At 36.4% G+C, this 18474-nt stretch overlaps 1 protein-coding gene across 1 annotated transcript in view; it reads right to left on the bottom strand.

The window, feature by feature from the left end:
• Positions 1–342: 342 nt before the first annotated feature.
• LOC109887172 (solute carrier family 35 member G2-like) overlaps positions 343–18474 on the bottom strand; it is a 90428-nt gene continuing 72296 nt past the window's right edge. Inside the window, exon 2 of the mRNA XM_031795270.1 lies at positions 343–2194. Within this exon, the coding sequence (XP_031651130.1) occupies positions 920–2170 (1251 nt within the window). The 5' untranslated portion in view covers positions 2171–2194 and the 3' untranslated portion in view covers positions 343–919. The remainder of the gene's footprint in view (positions 2195–18474) is intronic.

Raw genomic sequence — 18474 nt, 5'->3', positions numbered from 1 at the left:
ACCTTCTGTAGTATATACAATCTGTAGTATATACCTTCTGTAGTATATACCTTCTGTAGTATATACCTACTGTAGTATATACCTTCTGTAGTATATACAATCTGTAGTATATACCTTCTGTAGTATATACAATCTGTAGTATATACAATCTGTAGTATATACAATCTGTAGTATATACCTTCTGTAGTATATACCTTCTGTAGTATATACAATCTGTAGTATATACCTTCTGTAGTATATACAATCTGTAGTATATACAATCTGTAGTATATACCTTCTGTAGTATATACCTTCTGTAGTATATATCTTCTGTAGTATATACAATCTGAAACGCAGCCTGTGTTTTTTCTTTTTTTCACTATGAACAAATAAACATGAGTGTATTTTAACCAGTGGGTTCTGCGTAGCAGACACTGTGATAGTGTGAGATAAAAGATACACCCTTATGCAGGAAACAAAGGAAGATGATTTATCACCTTGTCAACACGGCCCTGTTAACACACTGTCAGCAGCAGTAGTATCTAGTATCTTATTTAGATGCTGGTCATCTAGCAGAGACAGACACAGTCTGAATATCTCTGACACATATTTATGCCATAGCTGTAAAGTTAAGGTACAGAACGTATCATACAATCTAAACAACACATGTTACTTTGACACTCTTCTTCATCACAGTTGACATGAAATCAAAGCTATCAGAACAAACAGTTTCATTGTGGAATATCTTTTCACAGACAAATAGAACTTTAGCAAAGACATTGCACACAAGTTGACCCTCCGCCAAGTTAATGACCACCACAATTCTAAATATATAGAGAGAGTAGAAGTGGAGGTATACAATCTGTTTCACCCCTGTCCATGTAATCTTATGCATTATGGTCTATAGGGCCAAACTGATCCTGAATCAGAACTCCAGACTCTATTTGATGGGTGAGTTCAGTATCTCCTGGTAGTCCTGCCGTACAGCCCGGCTGACCCTGTATAGCTTCACTCCCATTAGAGTAAACACACTGGCCATGATGACCAGCCCCCCGATGACGTCGTAGATGGAGGGGACCATGCGCAGCACCATGAGCTGAAGCAACATGGCCACCACTATCTCCAGGTGCTGCACGGTGCTCACCAGGGCGGGGTGGAACTTGTTGAGGGCGTAGTAGACCCCCAGGAATGCCACGGTGGAACAGATACAGATCCCCGTGAGGTAGCCCCACGTCTCCCCATCCAGGGGGATGATCGGCTCCTGCATAACGAACATGGTGGAGGCGCCCCACACCGTGCCCGTCCAGCCGAACGTGAACAGGGCTGTCCACATGCTGACGCGCTCCTTGATGGCCCGGTAGACGATCATGGACAGGGCTCCGGTGAGGCCGGCCATCACCGTCATGGTGTAGCCGAACGCCTCCTTCCAGAAGGTGAGGCGAGACTTCTCCTCGTCGGCCACATTGGGGAACATGACGAGACACAGGCCGAAAACGCTGCCCACCACCGTCACAACGTCCGTGTAGCCCAGCCTCTCGTCTAACAACAGGAAGGCCATCACGCCGCTGAACACCGTGGTGGTTGCGCGCCACATGATGGTACCGTTGCTGGGTGGCACGATGGCGAAGGCGGTGTAGGCGCAGGTGATGGAGATGACATTGCAGACACCATAAAAGAAGAGCCGGAGGCGGTACCCCTTCGGGCCGAAGGGTTCCTCCTGGTTATAAAACACCACTGTGATGGACAGGACCTGGATCACAGACCGGATGAAGATCAGCTCCAGGGACGGCACTTTGGAGCGGTCCGCCGCCAGCCGTGTGATCAGAGCAACGCAGCCGTGAGCCACCGCTGCCCCGAACAACGCCATCCAGGTGACCCGGGACGCCAGGAAGTTGGCCTCCCCGAAGCTAGCCAGCTGCCCCCAGACCCCCTTGTCCCGACTCTGGGGCTCCACCCCTCCCCATAGCGTCCTGGGGGTTTCCATGGTCTTCCTACTACCGTCTGTCACCAGCCTCTTAGCAGGGCTGGCCTTCGCAAATGAATCAAAGTCCTCAAAGGACGGAGCATCGTCGTAACCCTCGTCTCCAGGCTGGGGGAAGTGGGTGGCGTATTTCACTGTGACGGAATTGGGGTGGATCTTCACCCTCTTCTTAGATCCTCCATACTGCTGCTGGCCCCCAGACACATCCATGTTCCTTCAGCAGATCAGAGCACACTGGAGAAGGACAGAGGTCAGAGTTAAACATGACTACATTACTGACTGGAGGGAATATACTGACTGGTAGTAATATACTGACTGGTGGTAATATACTGACTGGTAGTAATATACTGGTGGTAATATACTGACTGGTAGTAATATACTGGTGGTAATATACTGACTGGTAGTAATATACTGACTGGTAGTAATATACTGGTAGTAATATACTGACTGGTGGTAATATACTGACTGGTAGTAATATACTGGTGGTAATATACTGACTGGTGGTAATATACTGACTGGTAGTAATATACTGGTGGTAATATACTGACTGGTAGTAATATACTGACTGGTGGTAATATACTGACTGGTGGTAATATACTGACTGGTGGTAATATACTGACTGGTGGTAATATACTGGTGGTAATATACTGACTGGTAGTAATATACTGGTAGTAATATACTGGTGGTAATATACTGACTGGTGGTAATATACTGACTGATGGTAATATACTGGTAGTAATATACTGGTAATAATATACTGACTGGTGGTAATATACTGACTGGTGGTAATATACTGACTGATGGTAATATACTGGTGGTAATATACTGGTGGTAATATACTGACTGGTGGTAATATACTGACTGGTGGTAATATACTGACTGGTAGTAATATACTGGTGGTAATATACTGGTGGTAATATACTGGTGGTAATATACTGACTGGTAGTATTATAATGGTAGTAATATACTGGTAGTAATATACTGGTGGTAATATACTGATAGTAATATACTGGTAGTAATATACTGGTGGTAATATACTGACTGGTGGTAATATACTGACTGATGGTAATATACTGGTGGTAATATACTGACTGGTAGTAATATACTGGTGGTAATATACTGACTGGTGGTAATACACTGACTGGTGGTAATATACTGGCGGTAATATACTGACTGGTAGTAATATACTGGTAGTAATATACTGGTGGTAATATACTGACTGGTAGTAATATACTGGTGGTAATATACTGGTGGTAATATACTGGTGGTAATATACTGGTGGTAATATACTGACGGTAATATACTGGTGGTAATATACTGACTGGTAGTAATATACTGGTAGTAATATACTGGTGGTAATATACTGGTAGTAATATACTGGTGGTAATATACTGGTAGTAATATACTGGTGGTAATATACTGACTGATGGTAATATACTGGTGGTAATATACTGGTGGTAATATACTGGTAGTAATATACTGGTAGTAATATACTGGTGGTAATATACTGACTGGTGGTAATATACTGACTGATGGTAATATACTGGTGGTAATATACTGGTGGCAATATACTGACTGGTGGTAATATACTGACTGGTGGTAATATACTGACTGGTGGTAATATACTGACTGGTAGTAATATACTGGTGGTAATATACTGACTGGTCGTAATATACTGACTGGTGGTAATATACTGGCGGTAATATACTGACTGGTAGTAATATACTGACTGATGGTAATATACTGGTGGTAATATACTGGTGGCAATATACTGACTGGTGGTAATATACTGACTGGTGGTAATATACTGACTGGTGGTAATATACTGACTGGTAGTAATATACTGGTAGTAATATACTGGTGGTAATATACTGACTGGTGGTAATATACTGACTGGTAGTAATATACTGACTGGTAGTAATATACTGACTGGTAGTAATATACTGGTGGTAATATACTGACTGGTGGTAATATACTGACTGGTAGTAATATACTGACTGGTGGTAATATACTGACTGGTGGTAATATACTGACTGGTAGTAATATACTGACTAGTGGTATTATACTGACTGGTAGTAATATACTGACTGGTAGTAATATACTGACTGGTAGTAATATACTGACTGGTGGTAATATACTGACTGGTAGTAATATACTGGTGGTAATATACTGACTGATGGTAGTATACTGGTAGTAATATACTGACTGGTGGTAATATACTGACTGGTGGTAATATACTGACTGGTGGTAATATACTGGTGGTAATATACTGACTGGTGGTAATATACTGACTGTGGTAATATACTGGTAGTAATATACTGATGGTAATATACTGACTGGTAGTAATATACTGGCTGGTGGTAATATACTGACTGGTAGTAATATACTGACTGGTGGTAATATACTGGTAGTAATATACTGGTGGTAATATACTGACTGGTAGTAATATACTGACTGGTGGTAATATACTGACTGGTGGTAATATACTGGTAGTAATATACTGATGGTAATATACTGACTGGTAGTAATATACTGGCTGGTGGTAATATACTGACTGGTAGTAATATACTGACTGGTGGTAATATACTGGTAGTAATATACTGGTGGTAATATACTGACTGGTAGTAATATACTGGTGGTAATATACTGGTGGTAATATACTGACGGTAATATACTGGTGGTAATATACTGACTGGTAGTAATATACTGGTAGTAATATACTGGTGGTAATATACTGGTAGTAATATACTGGTGGTAATATACTGGTAGTAATATACTGGTGGTAATATACTGACTGATGGTAATATACTGGTGGTAATATACTGGTGGTAATATACTGGTAGTAATATACTGGTAGTAATATACTGGTGGTAATATACTGGTAGTAATATACTGGTGGTAATATACTGACTGATGGTAATATACTGGTGGTAATATACTGGTGGTAATATACTGGTAGTAATATACTGGTAGTAATATACTGGTGGTAATATACTGACTGGTGGTAATATACTGACTGATGGTAATATACTGGTGGTAATATAATGGTGGTAATATACTGACTGGTGGTAATATACTGACTGGTGGTAATATACTGACTGGTAGTAATATACTGGTGGTAATAAACTGGTGGTAATATACTGGTGGTAATATACTGACTGGTAGTATTATACTGGTAGTAATATACTGGTGGTAATATACTGGTAGTAATATACTGGTAGTAATATACTGGTGGTAATATACTGACTGGTGGTAATATACTGACTGATGGTAATATACTGGTGGTAATATACTGACTGGTAGTAATATACTGGTGGTAATATACTGACTGGTGGTAATATACTGACTGGTGGTAATATACTGACTGGTAGTAATATACTGGTGGTAATATACTGACTGATGGTAGTATACTGGTAGTAATATACTGACTGGTGGTAATATACTGACTGGTGGTAATATACTGACTGGTGGTAATATACTGGTGGTAATATACTGACTGGTGGTAATATACTGACTGTGGTAATATACTGATAGTAATATACTGATGGTAATATACTGACTGGTAGTAATATACTGACTGGTGGTAATATACTGACTGGTGGTAATATACTGGTAGTAATATACTGATGGTAATATACTGACTGGTAGTAATATACTGGCTGGTGGTAATATACTGACTGGTGGAAATATACTGACTGGTGGTAATATACTGACTGGTAGTAATATACTGACTGGTGGTAATATACTGGTAGCAATATACTGGTAATAATATACTGACTGGTGGTAATATACTGACTGGTGGTAATATACTGACTGATGGTAATATACTGGTGGTAATATACTGGTGGTAATATACTGACTGGTGGTAATATACTGACTGGTGGTAATATACTGACTGGTAGTAATATACTGGTGGTAATATACTGGTGGTAATATACTGACTGGTAGTATTATAATGGTAGTAATATACTGGTAGTAATATACTGGTGGTAATATACTGATAGTAATATACTGGTAGTAATATACTGGTGGTAATATACTGACTGGTGGTAATATACTGACTGATGGTAATATACTGGTGGTAATATACTGACTGGTAGTAATATACTGGTGGTAATATACTGACTGGTGGTAATACACTGACTGGTGGTAATATACTGGCGGTAATATACTGACTGGTAGTAATATACTGGTAGTAATATACTGGTGGTAATATACTGACTGGTAGTAATATACTGGTGGTAATATACTGGTGGTAATATACTGGTGGTAATATACTGGTGGTAATATACTGATGGTAATATACTGGTGGTAATATACTGACTGGTAGTAATATACTGGTAGTAATATACTGGTGGTAATATACTGGTAGTAATATACTGGTGGTAATATACTGGTAGTAATATACTGGTGGTAATATACTGACTGATGGTAATATACTGGTGGTAATATACTGGTGGTAATATACTGGTAGTAATATACTGGTAGTAATATACTGGTGGTAATATACTGACTGGTGGTAATATACTGACTGATGGTAATATACTGGTGGTAATATACTGGTGGCAATATACTGACTGGTGGTAATATACTGACTGGTGGTAATATACTGACTGGTGGTAATATACTGACTGGTAGTAATATACTGGTGGTAATATACTGACTGGTCGTAATATACTGACTGGTGGTAATATACTGGCGGTAATATACTGACTGGTAGTAATATACTGATGGTAATATACTGGTGGTAATATACTGACTGGTAGTAATATACTGGTGGTAATATACTGGTGGTAATATACTGGTGGTAATATACTGGTGGTAATATACTGACGGTAATATACTGGTGGTAATATACTGACTGGTAGTAATATACTGGTAGTAATATACTGGTGGTAATATACTGGTGGTAATATACTGGTAGTAATATACTGGTGGTAATATACTGACTGATGGTAATATACTGGTGGTAATATACTGGTGGTAATATACTGGTAGTAATATACTGGTAGTAATATACTGGTGGTAATATACTGGTAGTAATATACTGGTGGTAATATACTGGTAGTAATATACTGGTAGTAATATACTGGTGGTAATATACTGACTGGTGGTAATATACTGACTGGTGGTAATATACTGACTGGTGGTAATATACTGGTGGTAATATACTGACTGGTGGTAATATACTGACTGTGGTAATATACTGGTAGTAATATACTGATGGTAATATACTGATTGGTAGTAATATACTGACTGGTGGTAATATACTGACTGGTGGTAATATACTGGTAGTAATATACTGATGGTAATATACTGACTGGTAGTAATATACTGGTGGTAATATACTGACTGGTGGTAATATACTGACTATGGTAATATACTGGTAGTAATATACTGATGGTAATATACTGACTGGTAGTAGTATACTGACTGGTGGTAATATACTGACTGGTGGTAATATACTGGTAGTAATATACTGATGGTAATATACTGACTGGTAGTAATATACTGGCTGGTGGTAATATACTGACTGGTGGAAATATACTGACTGGTGGTAATATACTGACTGGTAGTAATATACTGACTGGTGGTAATATACTGACTGGTGGTAATATACTGACTGGTAGTAATATACTGACTTTTGGTAATATACTGACTGGTGGTAATATACTGACTGGTAGTAATATACTGGTGGTAATATACTGACTGATGGTAGTATACTGGTAGTAATATACTGACTGGTGGTAATATACTGACTGGTGGTAATATACTGGTGGTAATATACTGACTGGTGGTAATATACTGCCTGTGGTAATATACTGGTAGTAATATACTGATGGTAATATACTGACTGGAAGTAATATACTGACTGGTGGTAATATACTGACTGGTGGTAATATACTGGTAGTAATATACTGATGGTAATATACTGACTGGTAGTAATATACTGGCTGGTGGTAATATACTGACTGGTGGAAATATACTGACTGGTGGTAATATATTGACTGGTAGTAATATACTGGTGGTAATATACTGGTGTAATATACTGGTGGTAATATACTGACTGGTAGTATTATACTGGTAGTAATATACTGGTGGTAATATACTGGTAGTAATATACTGGTGGTAATATACTGGTAGTAATATGCTGGTAGTAATATACTGGTGGTAATATACTGACTGGTGGTAATATACTGACTGATGGTAATATACTGGTGGTAATATACTGACTGGTAGTAATATACTGGTGGTAATATACTGACTGGTGGTAATATACTGACTGGTGGTAATATACTGGCGGGTAATATACTGACTGGTAGTAATATACTGGTAGTAATATACTGGTGGTAATATACTGGTGGTAATATACTGGTGGTAATATACTGACTGGTAGTAATATACTGGTAGTAATATACTGGTGGTAATATACTGGTGGTAATATACTGGTGGTAATATACTGACTGGTAGTAATATACTGGTGGTAATATACTGGTGGTAATATACTGGTGGTAATATACTGGTGGTAATATACTGACTGGTAGTAATATACTGGTAGTAATATACTGGTGGTAATATACTGGTGGTAATATACTGACTGGTAGTATTATACTGGTAGTAATATACTGGTGGTAATATACTGGTGGTAATATACTGACTGGTAGTATTATACTGGTAGTAATATACTGGTAGTAATATACTGGTGGTAATATACTGGTAGTAATATACTGGTAGTAATATACTGGTGGTAATATACTGACTGGTGGTAATATACTGACTGATGGTAATATACTGGTGGTAATATACTGACTGGTAGTAATATACTGGTGGTAATATACTGACTGGTCGTAATATACTGACTGGTGGTAATATACTGGCGGTAATATACTGACTGGTAGTAATATACTGATGGTAATATACTGGTGGTAATATACTGACTGGTAGTAATATACTGGTGGTAATATACTGGTGGTAATATACTGGTGGTAATATACTGACGGTAATATACTGGTGGTAATATACTGACTGGTAGTAATATACTGGTAGTAATATACTGGTGGTAATATACTGGTGGTAATATACTGGTAGTAATATACTGGTGGTAATATACTGACTGATGGTAATATACTGGTGGTAATATACTGGTGGTAATATACTGGTAGAAATATACTGGTAGTAATATACTGGTGGTAATATACTGGCAGTAATATACTGGTGGTAATATACTGACTGATGGTAATATACTGGTGGTAATATACTGGTGGTAATATACTGGTAGTAATATACTGGTAGTAATATACTGGTGGTAATATACTGACTGGTGGTAATATACTGACTGATGGTAATATACTGGTGGTAATATAATGGTGGTAATATACTGACTGGTGGTAATATACTGACTGGTGGTAATATACTGACTGGTAGTAATATACTGGTGGTAATATACTGGTGGTAATATACTGACTGGTAGTATTATACTGGTAGTAATATACTGGTAGTAATATACTGGTGGTAATATACTGGTAGTAATATACTGGTAGTAATATACTGGTGGTAATATACTGACTGGTGGTAATATACTGACTGATGGTAATATACTGGTGGTAATATACTGACTGGTAGTAATATACTGGTGGTAATATACTGACTGGTGGTAATATACTGACTGGTGGTAATATACTGGCGGTAATATACTGACTGGTAGTAATATACTGGTAGTAATATACTGGTGGTAATATACTGACTGGTAGTAATATACTGGTGGTAATATACTGGTGGTAATATACTGGTGGTAATATACTGACGGTAATATACTGGTGGTAATATACTGACTGGTAGTAATATACTGGTAGTAATATACTGGTGGTAATATACTGGTAGTAATATACTGGTGGTAATATACTGGTAGTAATATACTGGTGGTAATATACTGACTGATGGTAATATACTGGTGGTAATATACTGGTGGTAATATACTGGTAGTAATATACTGGTAGTAATATACTGGTGGTAATATACTGACTGGTGGTAATATACTGACTGATGGTAATATACTGGTGGTAATATACTGACTGGTAGTAATATACTGGTGGTAATATACTGACTGGTGGTAATACACTGACTGGTGGTAATATACTGGTGGTAATATACTGACTGGTAGTAATATACTGGCGGTAATATACTGACTGGTAGTAATATACTGGTAGTAATATACTGGTGGTAATATACTGACTGGTAGTAATATACTGGTGGTAATATACTGGTGGTAATATACTGGTGGTAATATACTGATGGTAATATACTGGTGGTAATATACTGACTGGTAGTAATATACTGGTAGTAATATACTGGTGGTAATATACTGGTAGTAATATACTGGTGGTAATATACTGACTGATGGTAATATACTGGTGGTAATATACTGGTGGTAATATACTGGTAGTAATATACTGGTAGTAATATACTGGTGGTAATATACTGACTGGTGGTAATATACTGACTGATGGTAATATACTGGTGGTAATATACTGGTGGCAATATACTGACTGGTGGTAATATACTGACTGGTGGTAATATACTGACTGGTGGTAATATACTGACTGGTAGTAATATACTGGTGGTAATATACTGACTGGTCGTAATATACTGACTGGTGGTAATATACTGGCGGTAATATACTGACTGGTAGTAATATACTGATGGTAATATACTGGTGGTAATATACTGACTGGTAGTAATATACTGGTAGTAATATACTGGTGGTAATATACTGGTGGTAATATACTGGTGGTAATATACTGGTGGTAATATACTGACGGTAATATACTGGTGGTAATATACTGACTGGTAGTAATATACTGGTAGTAATATACTGGTGGTAAAATACTGGTGGTAATATACTGGTAGTAATATACTGGTGGTAATATACTGACTGATGGTAATATACTGGTGGTAATATACTGGTGGTAATATACTGGTAGTAATATACTGGTGGTAATATACTGGTAGTAATATACTGGTGGTAATATACTGGTAGTAATATACTGGTAGTAATATACTGGTGGTAATATACTGACTGGTGGTAATATACTGACTGGTGGTAATATACTGACTGGTGGTAATATACTGGTGGTAATATACTGACTGGTGGTAATATACTGCCTGTGGTAATATACTGGTAGTAATATACTGATGGTAATATACTGACTGGAAGTAATATACTGACTGGTGGTAATATACTGACTGGTGGTAATATACTGGTAGTAATATACTGATGGTAATATACTGACTGGTAGTAATATACTGGCTGGTGGTAATATACTGACTGGTGGAAATATACTGACTGGTGGTAATATATTGACTGGTAGTAATATACTGGTGGTAATATACTGGTGGTAATATACTGGTGGTAATATACTGACTGGTAGTATTATACTGGTAGTAATATACTGGTGGTAATATACTGGTAGTAATATACTGGTGGTAATATACTGGTAGTAATATGCTGGTAGTAATATACTGGTGGTAATATACTGACTGGTGGTATATACTGACTGATGGTAATATACTGGTGGTAATATACTGACTGGTAGTAATATACTGGTGGTAATATACTGACTGGTGTAATATACTGACTGGTGGTAATATACTGGCGGTAATATACTGACTGGTAGTAATATACTGGTAGTAATATACTGGTGGTAATATACTGGTGGTAATATACTGGTGGTAATATACTGACTGGTAGTAATATACTGGTAGTAATATACTGGTGGTAATATACTGGTGGTAATATACTGGTGGTAATATACTGACTGGTAGTAATATACTGGTGGTAATATACTGGTGGTAATATACTGGTGGTAATATACTGGTGGTAATATACTGACTGGTAGTAATATACTGGTAGTAATATACTGGTGGTAATATACTGGTGGTAATACTGAACTGGTAGTATTATACTGGTAGTAATATACTGGTGGTAATATACTGGTGGTAATATACTGACTGGTAGTATTATACTGTAGTAATATACTGGTAGTAATATACTGGTGGTAATATACTGGTAGTAATATACTGGTAGTAATATACTGGTGGTAATATTACTGACTGGTGGTAATATACTGACTGATGGTAATATACTGGTGGTAATATACTGACTGGTAAGTAATATACTGGTGGTAATATACTGACTGGTCGTAATATACTGACTGGTGGTAATATACTGGCGGTAATATACTGACTGGTAGTAATATACTGATGGTAATATACTGGGTGGTAATATACTGACTGGTAGTATATACTGGTGGTTAATATACTGGTGGGTAATATACTGGTGGTAATATACTGACGGTAATATACTAGGTGGTAATATACTGACTGGTAGTAATAACTGGTAGTAATATACTGGTGGTAATATACTGGTGTAATATACTGGTAGTATATACTGGTGGTAATATACTGACTGAATGGTAATATACTGGTGGTAATATACTGGTGGTAATATACTGGTAGAAATATACTGGTAGTAATATACTGGTGGTAATATACTGGCAGTAATATACTGGTGGTAATATACTGACTGATGGTAATATACTGGTGGTAATACTGGTGGTAATATACTGGTAGTAATATACTGGTAGTAATATACTGGTGGTAATATACTGACTGGTGGTATATACTGACTGATGGTAATATACTGGTGGTAATATAATGGTGGTAATATACTGACTGGTGGTAATATACTGACTGGTGGTAATATACTGACTGGTAGTAATATACTGGTGGTAATATACTGGTGGTAATATACTGACTGGTAGTATTATACTGGTAGTAATATACTGGTAGTAATATACTGGTGGTAATATACTGGTAGTAATATACTGGGTAGTAATATACTGGTGGTAATATACTGACTGGTGGTAATATACTGACTGATGGTAATATACTGGTGGTAATATACTGACTGGTAGTAATATACTGGTGGTAATATACTGACTGGTGGTAATATACTGACTGGTGGTAATATACGGCGGTATATACTGACTGGTAGTATATACTGGTAGTAATATACTGGTGGTAATATACTGACTGGTAGTAATATACTGGTGGTAATATACTGGTGGTAATATACTGGTGGTAATATACTGACGGTAATATACTGGTGTAATATACTGACTGGTAGTAAATATACTGGTAGTAATATACTGGTGGTAATATACTGGTAGTAATATACTGGTGGTAATATACTGGTAGTAATATCTGGTGGTAATATACTGACTGATGGTAATATACTGGTGGTAATATACTGGTGGTAATATACTGGTAGTAATATACTGGTAGTAATATACTGGTGGTAATATACTGACTGGTGGTAATATACTGACTGATGGTAATATACTGGTGGTAATATACTGACTGGTAGTAATATACTGGTGGTAATATACTGACTGGTGGTAATATACTGACTGGTGGTAATATACTGGTGGTAATATACTGACTGGTAGTAATATACTGGTGGTAATATACTGACTGGTAGTAATATACTGGTAGTAATATACTGGTGGTAATATACTGACTGGTAGTAATATACTGGTGGTAATATACTGGTGGTAATATACTGGTGGTAATATACTGATGGTAATATACTGGTGGTAATATACTGACTGGTAGTAATATACTGGTAGTAATATACTGGTGGTAATATACTGGTAGTAATATACTGGTGGTAATATACTGACTGATGGTAATATACTGGTGGTAATATACTGGTGGTAATATACTGGTAGTAATATACTGGTAGTAATATACTGGTGGTAATATACTGACTGGTGGTAATATACTGACTGATGGTAATATACTGGTGGTAATATACTGGTGGCAATATACTGACTGGTGGTAATATACTGACTGGTGGTAATATACTGACTGGTGGTAATATACTGACTGGTAGTAATATACTGGTGGTAATATACTGACTGGTCGTAATATACTGACTGGTGGTAATATACTGGCGGTAATATACTGACTGGTAGTAATATACTGATGGTAATATACTGGTGGTAATATACTGACTGGTAGTAATATACTGGTAGTAATATACTGGTGGTAATATACTGGTGGTAATATACTGGTGGTAATATACTGGTGGTAATATACTGACGGTAATATACTGGTGGTAATATACTGACTGGTAGTAATATACTGGTAGTAATATACTGGTGGTAATATACTGGTGGTAATATACTGGTAGTAATATACTGGTGGTAATATACTGACTGATGGTAATATACTGGTGGTAATATACTGGTGGTAATATACTGGTAGTAATATACTGGTAGTAATATACTGGTGGTAATATACTGGTAGTAATATACTGGTGGTAATATACTGGTAGTATATACTGGTAGTAATATACTGGTGGTAATATACTGACTGGTGGTATATACTGACTGGTGGTAATATACTGACTGGTGGTAATATACTGGTGGTAATATACTGACTGGTGGTATATACTGACTGTGGTAATATACTGGTAGTAATATACTGATGGTAATATACTGACTGGTAGTAATATACTGACTGGTGGTAATATACTGACTGGTGGTAATATACTGGTAGTAATATACTGATGGTAATATACTGACTGGTAGTAATATACTGGTGGTAATATACTGACTGGTGGTAATATACTGACTGTGGTAATATACTGGTAGTAATATACTGATGGTAATATACTGACTGGTAGTAAGTATACTGACTGGTGGTAATATACTGACTGGTGGTAATATACTGGTAGTAATATACTGATGGTAATATACTGACTGGTAGTAATATACTGGCTGGTGTAATATACTGACTGGTGGTAAATATACTGACTGGTGGTAATATACTGACTGGTAGTATATACTGACGGTGTAATATACTGACTGGTGGTAATATACTGACTGGTAGTAATATACTGACTGGTGGTAATATACTGACTGGGTAATATACTGGTGGTAATATACTGACTGATGGTAGTATACTGGTAGTAATATACTGACTGGTGTAATATACTGACTGGTGGTAATATACTGACTGGTGGTAATATACTGGTGGTAATATACTGACTGGTGGTAATATACTGACTGTGGTAATATACTGGTAGTAATATACTGATGGTAATATACTGACTGGTAGTAATATACTGACTGGTGAATATACTGACTGGTGGTAATATACTGGTAGTAATATACTGATGGTAATACTGACTGGTAGTAATATACTGGCTGGTGTAATATACTGACTGGTGGAAATATACTGACTGGTGGTAATATATTGACTGGTAGTAATATACTGGGTGTAATATACTGGTGGTATATACTGGTGGTAATATACTGACTGGTAGTATATACTGGTATAATACTGGTGGTAATATACTGGTAGTAATATACTGGTGGTAATATACTGGTGGTAATATACTGGTAGTAATATACTGGTGTAATATACTGAGGTAATATACTGACTGGTGGTAATATACTGACTGATGGTAATATACTGGTGGTAATATACTGACTGGTAGTAATATACTGGTGGTAATACTGACTGGTGGTAATATACTGACTGGTGGTAATATACTGGTGGTAATATACTGACTGGTAGTAATATACTGGTAGTAATATACTGGTGGTAATATACTGGTGGTAATATACTGGTGGTAATATACTGACTGGTAGTAATATACTGGTAGTAATATACTGGTGGTAATATACTGGTGGTAATATACTGGTGGTAATATACTGACTGGTAGTAATATACTGGTGGTAATATACTGGTGGTAATATACTGGTGGTAATATACTGGTGGTAATATACTGACTGGTAGTAATATACTGGTAGTAATATACTGGTGGTAATATACTGGTGGTAATATACTGACTGGTAGTATATACTGGTAGTAATATACTGGTGTAATATACTGGTGGTAATATACTGACTGGTATAATATACTGGTGGTAATATACTGGTAGTAATATACTGGTGGTAATATACTGGTAGTAATATACTGGTGGTAATATACTGGTGGTAATATACTGACTGGTGGTAATATACTGACTGATGTGTATATACTGGTGGTAATATACTGACTGTCGTATATACTGACTGGTGGTAATATACTGGTGGTATATACTGACTGGTAGTAATATACTGATGGTAATATACTGGTGGTAATATACTGACTGGTAGTAATATACTGGGGTAATATACTGGTGTAATATACTGGTGGTAATATACTGGTGTAATATACTGACGGTAATATACTGGTGGTAATATACTGACTGGTAGTAATATACTGGTGGTAATATACTGGTGGTAATATACTGGTGGTAATATACTGGTAGTAATATACTGGTGGTAATATACTACTGATGGTAATATACTGGTGGTAATATACTGGTGGTAATATACTGGTGTAATATGACTGGTAGTAATATACTGGTGGTAATATACTGGTAGTAATATACTGGTGGTAATATACTGACTGATGGTAATATACTGGTGGTAATATACTGGTGGTAATATACTGGTAGTATATACTGGTAGTAATATACTGGTGGTAATATACTGACTGGTGGTAATATACTGACTGATGGTAATATACTGGTGGTAATATAACTGGTGTAATATACTGACTGGTGGTAATATACTGACTGGTGGTAATATACTGACTGGTAGTAATATACTGGTGGTAATATACTGGTGGTAATATACTGACTGGTAGTATTATACTGGTAGTAATATACTGGTAGTAATATACTGGTGGTAATATACTGGTAGTAATATACTGGTAGTAATATACTGGTGGTAATATACTGACTGGTGGTAATATACTGACTGATGGTAATATACTGGTGGTAATATACTGACTGGTAGTAATATACTGGTGGTAATATACTGACTGGTGTAATATACTGACTGTGGTAATATACTGGCGGTAATATACTGACTGGTAGTAATATACTGGTAGTAATATACTGGTGGTAATATACTGACTGGTAGTAATATACTGGTGGTAATATACTGGTGGTAATATACTGGTGGTAATATACTGACGGTAATATACTGGTGGTAATATACTGACTGGTAGTATATACTGGTGGTAATATACTGGTGGTAATATACTGGTAGTAATATACTGGTGGTAATATACTGGTAGTATATACTGGTGGTATATACTGACTGATGGTAATATACTGGGGTAATATACTGGTGGTAATATACTGGTAGTAATATACTGGTAGTAATATACTGGTGGTAATATACTGACTGGTGGTAATACTGACTGATGTAATACTGGTGGTAATATACTGGTGGCATATACTGACTGGTGGTAATATACTGACTGTGGTAATATACTGACTGGTAGTAATATACTGGTGGTAATATACTGACTGATGGTAGTATACTGTAGTAATACTGACTGGTGGTAATATACTGACTGTGGTAATATACTGGTGGTAATATACTGACTGGTGTAATATACTGGTGTGTAATATACTGGTAGTAATATACTGAGTGGTAATATACTGACTGGTAAGTAATATACTGACTGGTGGTAATATACTGACTGGTGGTAATATACTGGTGGTAATATACTGGTGGTAATATACTGACTGGTAGTAATATACTGGGGTAATATACTGGTGGTAATATACTGGTGGTAATATACTGACTGGTAATATTGGTAATATACTGGTAGTAATATACTGGGGTATATACTGGTGGTAATATACTGACTGGTAGTAATTATACTGGTGGTAATATACTGGGTGGTAGTATATATACTGGTGGTAATATACTGGTGTTATATAGACTGGTAGTAATATACTGGTAGTAATATACTGGTGGTAATATACTGGTAGTAATATACTGGTAGTAATATACTGGTGGTAATATACTGACTGGTGGTAATATACTGACTGATGGTAATATAACTGGTGTAATATACTGACTGGTAGTAATATACTGGTGGTAATATACTGACTGGTGTAATATACTGACTGGTGGTAATATACTGGTAATATACTGACTGGTAGTAATATACTGGGTAATATACTGGTGGTAATATACTGATGGTAGTAATATACTGGTGGTAATATACTGGTGGTAATATACTGGTGGTAATATACTGGTGTAATATACTGACGGTAATATACGGTGGTAATATACTGACTGGTAGTAATTACTGGTAGTAATATACTGGTGGTAATATACTGGTGGTAATATACTGGTAGTAATATACTGGTGGTAATATACTGACTGGTGGTAATATACTGGTGGTAATATACTGGTGGTAATATACTGGTAGTAATATACTGGTAGTATATACTGGTGGTAATATACTGGTAGTAATATACTGGTGGTAATATACTGACTGATGGTAATATACTGGTGGTAATATACTGGTGGTAAATATACTGGTGGTAATATACTGGTGGTAATATACTGGTGGTAATATACTGACTGGTGGTA

The sequence above is a fragment of the Oncorhynchus kisutch genome, linkage group LG18, assembly GCF_002021735.2.
Source record: "Oncorhynchus kisutch isolate 150728-3 linkage group LG18, Okis_V2, whole genome shotgun sequence".
In the NCBI taxonomy this organism is placed as follows: domain Eukaryota; kingdom Metazoa; phylum Chordata; class Actinopteri; order Salmoniformes; family Salmonidae; genus Oncorhynchus; species Oncorhynchus kisutch.
This window is presented reverse-complemented; position numbering and strand designations above follow the sequence as displayed.